Below are 12739 nucleotides of genomic sequence, written 5' to 3'. Positions count from 1 at the left end.
GCCCGATCAATTTCGTCTTATCCCAGGCGGAACGTAAATTAAAAAGGATCTTGCGAGGGCGTCGGAGGAGAGCCATGAATTTTCCGAAGCGTTTTAAATTTCGTTTCGCAGAGTGGAAAAGAAGTACGTGTCGCGATGGTTCTCAGGCACACGCGCTTCGAGGAGAGTGGATTCTCCCTTCGCAACGCGAGTCTCGGAAGGAACGACTCGATTATTGTGGATATTAGAAAAGTCTCGGACGCAACGCGTTCGTCGATCGAAGGAGGTTTATCCGATCGACTTCGCCGAGCACGACACGTTTGCTATATCATTCGAAACTCCGCGGTCCATGTGGGTGCACATGCAACGAGACATTTCCACGGACGATTAAACTTAAATAGGCCCTCGAATGTACCCTCTGCGGGGAACGCGGTAAAGGAGAAAAAAACGAGGGCACACCTCGAGAAAGAAACGTGAGTGTACATAGGTACGAGTTCTCTTGAAATTAATTTGAGTTAAGCATTGTGCTCAATACGCCCGCCAATCGCGGACAACAGGTTTCCGCGTCTCGATTTAATTAACATATCGTATAATTATATCATTGGAACAGCTTCGATCGGTCAATGGTTGTGTACACTAAACGTGACGTTCATCGTTCGGACCATATCCGTGGCAGTTAGAGGGGACTGATAGGATTTATAATGGTCGGGCAAACCGACGATCACCGCCATAATTCATTGGGCTCGCGCTTCGGCGATTACTCTCGAAATAGCGGATATTAATCGAGAGTCTCGTTCGACGGAGGGTCGATGGGAGGAGCTATCCTTTTTGCATATGAAAAGACACGATAATCAGCGGGCCGGGGATTGGGAAGCACGAGAAATCCCGGGAGCGAGCGTTTGAATCGCAATCATGATCGGGACTGTAACGAGTCACAATTTATTACAAAGAGGAAACAGAGTTTTAAACTTGGAAAAGCGACATAGAACGAACGAGAGATTCCGGGGGAAAAGGGCGAGGAGGCATCGGTCTCGTTGCCGGTTCCCGGGAAATCGGTTCGGTGGAATAACGACGCTCGTGAACACCGCAATGCGAACTTCAGAAATTGAAGATTCAATTTAAAGGGACCCCTGTAAATAAAATCGCCGGCTTTCAGATTCCCCCACCGATGGGGAATCCATTCGTCCCGAACGCGACGGACGATAATCCCGCTAACGCGCGTTTATCCAGAAACGATTTCCGCTTCTTAAACGCGGGGCCCTATCGCCGACGATAAACGCCCTTCGATGTTTTTTTATTTCAAACCAATGCCTCGATTTGCGCGTCGAGTATCAGAGGTTTCAGCGTCGCTCGCGGGTTTCGCGGGGTGCGAAGCGTCGCGCTCGTTATCGCCAAGTTTGAGCGAGTAAAAAGGAAGGCAGGGAAATAATAGGGGGAAGAAAGCGGGGGAGGGTGGGCGAGAGATAATAATCTTGCCGGTCGCGGGCAGCATGATCGATGAAGTTTTTATGAAAACACCGTCCGGTGACCGTTGCGACCGGATGATTTTGATGGATAGAGGGTGGCCGAATTTGAAATTCCGCCCGAGCGAGAAAAACACGGCCTCCCTCGTTATCTGACCTTTTTCCTAACTATGCTAACCACTGGCAATTTGGACCTGCACGCCACGCACACTCGCGTAGGGACGTATGTCCGCGTCAAACTCCTTCCGACCGTGCACGTCCTGGAACAAGGCACGTAGAAGGTCCCTTCCGGGCCGTGTTTCCAAAGGACACTGCTTCCAGTTCACCCTCTCTGATCACCGGTTCACCATGCCTCTATGAAACACACCACTTAGCTGGCTCAGCCTCTGCACAGGGTGTCCACTTTAACGTCGTCGCTGTAAACATGGGGTGTACAGAGGAATCGGGGAGCAGTGTGGCGTTCGATGAAAGAGTATGATATACATTCTGTCAGAAAAGTACCGGGAGTCGAGCATTTAAAAAGCTCGCTTAAAGGGATTGTTGAAATTCTTTTTGCCGCTAAGTTGGCACAACTGTCCTCTATACTCACGCGGAGTTTGAGCGTCACTTGTCATTTAGTTTGTTTACATCTCAAGTGTGTTTTGCGATTTTTACAATGGATAAAAATATCGAACAAAGAATCTGTCTGAAATTTTCCATTGCAAATGGAATTTCGCGTGCCGAAGCGCTGAAAATGTTACATAAGGCTTACGGTGAATCGACTTTATCAAAAACACGCGCGCATGAGTGGTACAGTGCATTTAAAAGCGGTCGAGATGTGGCGGAAGATTTGCCTCGCTCTGGTCGGCCATCAACGTCTTCGACTGAACTTCGCATCGCTAAAGTAAAGGAAACGGTGGCTGGAAATCGTCGTTTAAGTCCGAGAGAGATAGCCACCGATATTTCTGTGTCTCGCGAATCAATTCGTACCATTTTAAACGATTGTTTGGGCATGAAACGCGTTGCCGCTCGACTAGTGCCGAAAGACCTGAATTTTCTGCAAAAACTCAATCGCGTTAAGGTCGCTGAAGATATGTTAGAACGAGTCAATTCCGACCCCACATTCATAAAACGCATTGCAACTGGTGATGAGACATGGGTTTACGAGTTTGACATGCAAACCAGTCAACAAGCTTCGGAACGGCGCCTTCCAATTCAGCCGAAACCGAAAAAAGCACGTCAAAGTCGATCAAAAGCGAAGGTGATGTTGACAGTTTATTTTCGATTACCGCGGTGCTGTGCACTCGGAATTCTTGCCACAAGGTAAGACAGTAAATAAAGAATATTATCCGAGCGTTATGCGGCATTTGAGAGAGTAAATTCGTCGAAAAAGACCAGATTCGTGGAAAGAAAACTCATGGATTTTGCACCACGATAACGCACCATCTCACAAGGCTATTATCGCGAACGAATTTCTGGCCAAACACTCAACAAATCTTATCGAGCAGCCACCGCATTCCCCTGATATGGCTCCGGCCGACTTTTTTCTTTTCACAAAACTGAAATTACCACTTCGAGGCACCCGTTTTCAGTCGATACATGACATAAAAGAGAATTCGCGGCGAGTATTGAAGTTGGCTCCAAAGAATGCGTTGAAAAAATATTTTAATGATTGGGTTCTTCTTTGGCATCAGCGTATTATTTCAAAAGGGGCCTACTTTGAAGGCGATACAGTAAATTTCGATGAACAATACATATTTTGTGTTTCATTGACCGATTCCCGGTACTTTTTTGACAGAATGTACATTTTCGGCGCGAGTGACGAGTATTTAGGGAAAGAGCACGTCACGTGCATTCCAGAGGTATGCGTGCCGTAGGAACTAGTCCGCATTCGGTTGCACTTGTAATCCTGATATACGGCCCACCCCGTGCGCATACGTAGAGGGACAGAGAAGGAACGTAAACTCTTTACTTTCGCCTTATGCATATCTAATGTCCTGGTTGCCCGGATATTTACAAGTCAAATGCGATCGATCGATGAAGCGTTAGAACGATCGGGTGAAACCAGCACGACCCTCCGGGGGCTTGAAAGGGGCAGAAAAAGCCGGCGGTAGGAATGTGTTGAGCCGCTGGAAAAAAAAAAGAGCAGCGGTAGAAAGCCCGGAAGAGGAAGTGGAGGAAGAGTAGAGGGAGAAGCGAAGAAATGCGGCGGGATGTAAAACGATGTAACGAGAAAAATGGGACGCACAATGAAGCCCCCCGGACCGTATTTATTTTGTCTTGGAGCGGTTCACCGCGCACTCGGGCACAAAAGAATCGTACCCCCTGGTCTTCCGACGATAAAGTCTTTGGTGAAGTGCGCGGAGCCACGAGTTCTCCCTCGTTGCGGGCGGAGACTTCAGCAAGTTCCCCGTTCCGAGAAGAATGCTCGTGCGGGCCACGCACGTAGAAAGTTCTCTCACGGTCCATCGAAGAAATCTCGATTCCCTGGTGAAATAAATTTCCACCGCCCAGCCCATTCATTTCTTCCTCGACGACACGTTTGCTTTTCCTCGCGAGCGAAATTTAATCGATTCCATAAGACCCCTTTCGAGACCCTCGCCCCACCTACGCTCGTCTAGTGGGTGGCTCGCTATTACTTTCTTAGGAATGTTTCGAGGGTAGCTGGGGTCCGGAGATTTTGCTGTTGAAAGTCAGACTTGCAGAACACATGCTGCCACTCGTAATGATGTGCGCGATGGCTTTAAATACATTTACTGGCGAGATAAGGGCTCGGGCCACCTGTACCGCTACACGTACAAGGGCACTTTTACTACCACTTGCCTGTAATTGATTTTCGTCGCACGTTTCCACTGCGAAGGGATTTGATCGGTGTACACGGGATTATTGCGCGTTGCTGCGTCGCTGCACAACGGGGATTTGCATTATCTTCGAATCGTGTTATTTATTGCGTCCGGGCGCCCTGTTGTCCGATCGCGAACACAAAAACTCGCGAAGTACAATCTTAATTGACAGCGAATGGCGTTAGGCGATAATCGGTTCGCGAGTGGAGTTGAAAGAATTACGTTGTCACCGGGAAGCAATGGTCGGAACGAGCGATCATCTCGCCTGTCACTAAACGATGCGATTTTCTACACGCGTTAGCAAGGAACAAAGCAATTGTTTTTATAAATCGATGGCATAAGTAACATCGACAGACAAAAGCCCGCCCCTTTCACGGTGGAAAAGTCTGTCGTATCGCAGTTGCCACGAAAAGCAGTATTTGCCAATCCTGTTCACTTTCGACTGCCTGAAAACGCCTGGAGGCTCAAGTAAGCCAGTTAACGCGCCACGTCGTCCAATGTTGCCCCCGTTATAAATATTTGATAACGTTGAGCCGAAAGTGATTTGAGCCGCAGCGTGGCGTCTCCCGCACTTGATAAACGCAGTTTGCCGATGGTGTACACGCGTCAACGGTAATTGAATTTGTGTAACGTTCGCTTATATCGAGCCCGCGAGAATTGACATTATTATAATGTCGGAGGGCCCTCGAGGAGGATGGCTTGGAGAATCGATTTACCCGCGTATATTCGCCGTTACCTCGCTCCCTTCTTTCGATTTTTCGTCACACACCCGCCAGAAGGAAAATACGAGGCCGGGGCTGTCTACCTCCCGGCGTTTCTTCCTTCCCCTCGGAGTTTTGGAATAAATTCAAATAGTGCAAGGACGTGGTCGTAGCCGTAGTCGTCGTCGTCGGTGCACGGCCGTTTCCTCGACCTCTTCTTCAGGGTTCTATCCCGGTGGGAGGCACAAAATGAATTGTACCCGCCGCCTCCCAGCGGAAAGAGTAATTTGATGCACAACCTCGGACTCCACGGGCCCCGGCGATAATAAAAGGGGTAAAGTGTGCTCGGCGTCGTGTTGTATTAATTTAACTTGAGCAACGCGCCGGCCGACCGACGACAGGGGGACACCGAAACGATATTAAGTTAAATTGCCAACGGTCGGCGCGCTTAAGGTGGCCTCCCGCTTCGAGATTAACGAAACGGGCTAAGAAATATAAAGGGAACCGGCTGGCTTGCAGCGACGTAAAAACACGAAAAAGGAGCAAGCGGAGGGAAGAAGACGGGGGAGGAGAAGGAGCGGAACGAAAACGGAGATGCCCACGGTTCCGCAAGTATTCTACTGCACCCGCTCTCCCGGGCTTCCTCTGATAACAGGGAAAGTTGAGTTTCCTCTTGTTGATCGTATTGCCCAGGCCTTACAACTATTCACCGCCTGCAAGTACAAGGTTCTGCGTAAAACCTTTGCTAGTTAAAAATGTTTTTAATTAAAGTCCCAAGCTGAATGCCCCGCAGATCTGCCGACTGATTACAGGGAATTTTGTTCGATAACGAGCGCCCCTATGCAGAAATACTAATTGACAAGAACTCGTTGCCCGAGAACGCGAAAGTACGGATCGCGTTACGCTGGCTGAACTTGCTATTTTTTCGCTACTCATTACGTACGAGAGCCGCACTTGTTACGCAAAGCTACCGTTTTGTTATTCGCCTATTCCTGTCGCGGTGGTCGGCATTGCAGGCTCTAATTGATGCGTGTCGTTGATTAGGTTCTACTGTCTGATATTACCCCGCCGTTTGTCGCTCGTTGGGACAGAAATTCCTACGGAACCCCCGGTCTATTTAATCTTACGGCGAATCGAACGGTAACGTGCATGACGCAAGACTCCGGACTTGTACCGAAGTGGGTTACATCCTCAAATATGTCCGACCATTTTCTGGTCAGGTGCCGGTACACACCGGTGCATGCTCGAAACTTGTTCTAATCTCCTCGGTCGTGTTTCCCTTGTTAACAGAAATCCTCGGGATGGAGCTAAGAACAGCGAAACTGTTACTTTACTCGACGCTGGTGGTCGTCGTGTGCTGGTGCCAGGAAGATTGGACGGCGCAGTGCTCGTCCTCGTGTAAGTGCAGATGGGTATCCGGCAAGAAGACCGCCGAATGCGTGAAGCAGAACCTCACGCAGATACCCGGCAGCCTGTCCTCCGAGATCCAGAACTTCGATCTCACGGAGAACCGTATCACTCACCTAATGCACAATTCGTTCAGCCGCGTCTACCTGGTGAACCTGCACAAGCTGGTGCTGCGGAAATGCGAGATCGAGTCGATCCACACGGACGCGTTCAACGGCCTGAAGATCGTGATCGAGATCGACCTGTCGGCGAACAACATCAGGACCCTGTACCCGGGCACGTTCGAGGAGACGCAGCGGCTCAGGGTGCTGTTGCTGAACGAGAACAAGCTGAAGGTGCTGGAGAACGGGCTGTTCCGCGACCTCGTTTACCTGCAGAAGGTGATGCTGTCTAACAACGAGCTGGAGCGCATCGAAGAGAAGGCCTTTCGCAATCTGCCGGGGCTGCAGTTGTTGACCTTGGACGGCAACAATCTGAGCTCGTTAAAGGTGCCGAGCTTCGAGTCCCTGCCGAAGCTCGGCAGCCTCGAGCTCCACAATAATCCATGGAACTGCAATTGCCTGCTCAAGAGATTTCGCGATTGGACGATCGAGCGTAAGCTGTACACACAGCCGACCACGTGCCAGCAACCGGCCAGCCTGGTCGGAAAAATGTGGGACGAGATTACCAGCGACAAGTTCGCCTGCAGACCGGAGATCCACACGATCGGGCCAGTGGTGAAGATCGATGCTGGCAACGGGAACGTCACCTTCTGGTGCAAGGCGACCGGGATCCCGCGGCCGCAGGTAACTATAACTTTTTCTTACCGAAACGGGGACGGAAAGAGCGGTTAAAAGCTGCGGCAGAGTGGAATGGAAGAGGGGAGGGCGGGTTAAAGTATTGCGAAGGGAAGCGCGGCAAAGCGGAAGAACGTTGACTACGGTAATCCACAGTAACTTGCAAGCAATTTGGTGTACAATCTAGCACGGCGCGGGGGGTTAGGTCCGTTGAAAAGATTGCGCCGGTTAAATCCGCGTTCAAGCAACTTAGCTTGGAAACTTCTAAATGTTCGTACCTGAGGAACATTCTTCCCTGATCTTCGAATAGAAGATATTTAGCCAGCGATTTTTTTCATTCTCGTTCTCGGTTCATCTTCGCTGCGTTGTCATTGGAAAACTTTTCGTTCAAAAACATAACTCTGAGAGTATCCACGTCCGAGCTATTCCACGTCAAAACGAATGGATGAAAAATTTAGTTTCACCGATTCTCTTAAAAATTACAGCATTTGTCGGTAACCCTGCGAAAACAATGTATACTGAATTTCAACGGCCTATGTCAAATAGTTTTCGAAATATTTAAATTTAAAGTTTCGAAAATTGAAAGAAAATCGGCTGACGCGTCATCACTTAAACTGTAATATCTCGGTCATTTTTAAAGATAATGCCACTGTCTTATATTCACTTTAAAGCTGAAGGAATTCTTTCTCAAACCGTATATAGAATATTTTGTTTATTGATAATAAACTTAACAGTAATCGATGTCAAAGATTCAAATCGCGATTTGAGATCGATCCCACCCACGGTTCGGCTTGAATAATATTCCATTCGATTCGTTAAGTCTTCAACTAATAAATGCCTTTTTGAAAAAGGTGGAGAGATTTTGGGAACAGTTAAGAAAAAATAAAACTTACGATAGTGCACACCGCTTGGAATTGCACGGATCCCATAGTCAGTCCGCACGCACGCGTTTTCAAAACAATAGCCTAGCGTAGGAAAGTAGTTACATACGATTGGTTAAAACAAATTTTTCTTTCAGTGTTTTTGGTATTCTCGAGAAAAATAGCAGGAATATCTGCTCACCATATAAAAGATTAGGAATAAGGTAAATGGCCCAGTGGTGGAACAGTTAAGGAAGCAGTTGAGATAATTGCAATTTCTTTTATATTTAAACAGTATAAAATTATAACTAAATATGGTTATTCGAAAGCGTAAAATTTCTACTTTCAGATAAAGTAACAAGAATCTACATTTGTTAAAGGAAAAGTTTTAAATTAATTGAAACATGAAATTGTTCATATGGCCCAGTAATTAACTGAAATTCATAGCGTGTCCCAGTCATTAACTATCAGTGTCCCAATTATTGAATATATATTTAATTTAACTATTTCTATCAGTTAATGAAAATAAATCAATATGGTAATATTTTGGGGTAATGAAAACATTTTATTTATAATAAATTTTTGTTAAATTCTTTATTATTTACCCGAATGAATTAATCTGGGTTTCTTTAGTCGTTTATAAAATTGTAGGTTATTTTAAGTTTATGACGAGTTTAAGATTAATTACCCTAATAATTCTTAAACAGTATTATATTTTTGTATAGTTATTATTAACGTAAATATATAGGATACCAAAAATACTTACTTCAGAACAATAAATGTTAATAATCTCAAAATTTCACTGAGTACTGGCGTCTCTACCAGTGTTTAAACACCATTAAACACGCGTTTAATAACTGGTCCGTGTCTTGTTTTCGTGTACTAGTGGATAAACGCAACAATTTCAATATTAAAAACAAAAAATTGCCAAGAGATCCAATTAATTTTCCATTCTTCAATATTTAATAAATCCAAAACAACTGTACTATTTAAAACATTATAAAATAATAAGTAATTACAACCTTAACAAAAATATTCTCTCGCTTTAATATTCTCTCGCATTAGGTAAGAAGCGAGATTGCAACTGTCGAAGCTTTACTGTACAATAATATTTTTGCATGATATAACAATTCAGTTATGTAAGCTTATAATTGTATCTATACAATGCTAATACATTTTGCAATTATATTTCGATCAATTTAAACGTTGCAAATTAGTAAAACTGTTATTATTAACAAACCTTCTTCTCAATTTTTAATTATTAGGCCTTGTTTAAGCACTGGGCCATTTACCTTAGTAGGTAGCAGATATTCCTACTATATTTCTCGAGAATACCGAAAACACTGAAAGAAAAATTTGTTTTAACCAATCGTATGTAACTACTTTCCTACGCTAGGCTATTGTTTTGGAAACGCGTGCGTGCGGACTGACCATGGGATCCGTGCAATTCCAAGCGGTGTGCACTACCGTAAGTTTTATTTTTTTCTTAACTGTTCCCAAAATCTCTCCACTTTTTTCAAAAAGGCATTTATTAGTTGAAGACTTAACGAATCGAATGGAATATTATTCAAGCCGGACCGTGGGTGGGAACGATGTCAAATCGGGATTTGAATCTTTGACATCGATTACTGTTAAATTTATTACCAATAAACAAAATATTCTATATACGATTTGAGAAAGAATTCCTTCAGCTTTAAAGTGAATATAAGACAGTGGCATTATCTTTAAAAATGACCGAGATATTACAGTTTAAGTGATGACGCGTCAGTCGATTTTGTTTCAATTTTCGAAACTTTAATATTAAATATTTCGAAAACTATTTGACATAGGCCGTTGAAATTCAGTATACATTGTTTTCGCAGGGTTATCGACAAATGCTGTACTTTTTAAGAGAATCGGTAAAACTAAATTTGTTATCTATTCGTTTTGACGTGGAATAGCTCGTCGTGGATGTGAGCGCGCTTATTAAATAATCGAAGAAGAAAAAAACTCGCTGTTACTCTAGCTTTTCCGTCTAATGACGTTCTTCCGGATTATTCTCGACACGAGGACGAAAAATTGAGAACCTCCTTTGAATTCTTTGCAACGCCTTAGAATTGATAGACACCCAGATCATGTTTCTCAATGTTAAGTCCCCTGCACAATAGCTTGAAACGTGCCTGGACGGCTCACACGACTCGAACCTTGCTTCTCGATTTCAGCTGTTCTGGACCCACCGGTCGAGGACCCTGAACAACCACACGAGACGGCACAACGGCGAGAGGAGCTACATCCTGAAGTCGAGCCACGACTGGCTGAACCTCACGATCCCGGACGTCACGCCCTCCGACAAGGGTGATTACGTCTGCGTGGCGAAAAATCCAGGCGGAAGTACGGAGAAAAACGTGACCCTGGCTATCGCCGGGGACGCTATAGGTGGCAAGGACAATATAATCAGCCTGCCACTCGCCCTTGGCCTGGGCCTAACTGCGTTCGTGCTGCTGATCGTCACCGTCTCCCTTTGCGTGTGCTACTGCCGTCGCCGTCAGACAAGGCACGACGAGAAGAGCCTCGAGGCCGCGTCGATGGAGCACCACGGACTCGGCGAGCAGGAGAAATCGCTGATCACGACCATAAATCCCGTGGTGAAGCCGCCCAGACGGTACGAGGCGCCGTCCGTGACGTCGCACGGCACCGAGATGACGGAGCTGAACCGTACATTGCTCGACAACGACTCGGTCTTCGGTCAGTACACTGCCTACATTACTAAACAGTGCGTGGCCAGGTGCTAGCTACTAACTATTTGTTACTTCCGCCGGCCGATCAAGGCGGAACGCGCGGAACGTGGAGCGCCCGCGGGACGGCCGACGCCGACGTTCGCTCAGGTTCGATGGTGTATCCTGTGAGACACGTGCCCGAGCGTATTAAGGGTAGCAAGGAGATCGATAGGACGGCTTCCATCGTTGATCTTTTAACGCTAGGTCGCATAGATTAATTCAGGACTATTCAACATCCACCGTCAATGTCGAAATTTCAAGACAAACCGGGCGTACGAAATTGAAATTCAATTTAGGTATTGCTAACGGGGCAGCCATTAATCTTCCGATTTCCTTGGGAGAACGTAGGGTTCGTTTTACATCGGTGCGCCGGGTATCGTCGCTAATTAAGGGGATACAGTAGATTAATTGAATCGTAAGCGACGAATGTATTTAAGTTTAAGACACAGAGTCGCATTAGCGTGATGCCGGCTGGGGTTCGGTAATCCCAGCGGGCAGATAAACGAGGCGCCATCGATCCTGGGCTAACAAGTATCGGCCGAGACTGTTGCAAGATTAATGAGAGCGTGCAACGCGTAATGATAGGAGAGGAGAAAGGCGTTCGTCATTTGCGTCTGGTTGCCCCCGCGATAGCGTTTTTCTCCGCGAGAGCAACCTCGTTTCCCCGCGAAGGGAAACGCCCGCCGCGTCTTGTCGGACGTCGAACGTCGGCCCGTCGCTAATTAAACGGGACGTATCTAATCGTCGGGCTCCACAGCCACGTCACTTTGTCGGATAATTATTTTGATAGAGATGTAAATACGTAACGCGGCATGCCAGGCAGTAAATTATACGTCGGCGCGGGAGGCGCGCAAGAGAATCCAAGTATTTTTGTCGTGAGATCATCGCCACTGTACATAAACATTAGTCTTGTTACTGAAAACAACGATGACGATAAATAAGGACGATCAGAGATAGCTAGTCGAATATGCGCGCGTAGGGGCGCGTTAAGGGGAGCAGATTGGGGAACAACGGGGGAGTTGAAGAGCGCGAGCGACAAGAACCGGGCAAAGACGCCGTTAATTGGGACGTTACTTGCTTTCCACCGTTAGCAATGAAAATACGGAGGAAACAAAAGCGGAGGCGGGTTACACTCGCTCTGGGATTGTACGCATAGAGCGGTGATTAAAGTGATAAGGGGATAGGGGGAGGGCGTGCCGCGCGACGTTCGGGCTAGAGCCGCACAAAAGGAGAGTAATAATCATTACGGTGCTCTCGGTCTGAATTAGCAAGTTGGCGGTTTATTGGAAACGATACGGGCGATTCTTTCGTGTACGTACATAGTCCACGAGTCTTTGTCTATCCGCTCTCAGAGATGGTAATTGAAACTGTCGAGGATCTCTCGCGTACCATCCGAACAGCTACCTACGTTCCGCATCTCAACTACCCTTGGGGCGCGCGGGGAATCCCTTTGTGTCTATCAGCCAGGCTAATTCGCGCAACCCTTTTCCCTGTCCCATTTCCTCTATCCGTCTGCCATCGGGCAGGACTGCGAGTATCGAAAAGAAAGGGAACGCCGCGGTAAAAGTTTCCGCGGCACTCGTTTACCTGCCACCGACATCCGTAAAGATTTTACGCGAGCACGCGACGAAGGGCTCCGCGCCGAGAAGATTGCGAGACCCGCTGAGCCTTTGACTGCTACCCGAGACGCGATAAAAACGAGCGGGCGCATCGACATCGGCCTGTATTTCATTTCCTTGACAGACTCGTTACGACGACTCGCGCCCGGTCGTTTAAATTATAACTCGAACGTGCGTTTCACGAAGCACGGCAGAAGTCGACCCACTTTTCTCTCCCCTCGATGAAACTTTATCTCGCGGGCCGCGATCGATTTACGTGTCTTCGTGATATAACCCCTGGCAGGTCTTGTACATTATACATATAACGTTTTCTGATACCGCTATGTGGTATCTGACGCGAGTATCATGGTTGCTGC

The 12739-nt window shown here is 46.8% G+C and overlaps 1 protein-coding gene across 8 annotated transcripts in view; it reads left to right on the top strand.

The window, feature by feature from the left end:
- Positions 1-12739, top strand: part of Kek5 (leucine-rich repeat, immunoglobulin-like domain-containing kekkon 5 protein) — a 256658-nt gene that overhangs the window by 235234 nt on the left and 8685 nt on the right. For 7 of the 8 annotated variants that reach the window (XM_076808519.1, XM_076808518.1, XM_076808521.1 and 4 more), the window contains 2 exons: positions 6256-7157; positions 10210-10732. In XM_076808519.1, coding sequence (XP_076664634.1) covers positions 6256-7157; positions 10210-10732 — 1425 coding nt within the window. Of the gene's footprint in view, positions 1-6068; positions 6144-6255; positions 7158-10209; positions 10733-12739 lie in introns of those variants that run through there. The other variant, XM_076808524.1, reaches the window with a different exon arrangement.

This window comes from Andrena cerasifolii, chromosome 3 (genome assembly GCF_050908995.1).
Source record: "Andrena cerasifolii isolate SP2316 chromosome 3, iyAndCera1_principal, whole genome shotgun sequence".
NCBI lineage: Eukaryota > Metazoa > Arthropoda > Insecta > Hymenoptera > Andrenidae > Andrena > Andrena cerasifolii.
This window is presented reverse-complemented; position numbering and strand designations above follow the sequence as displayed.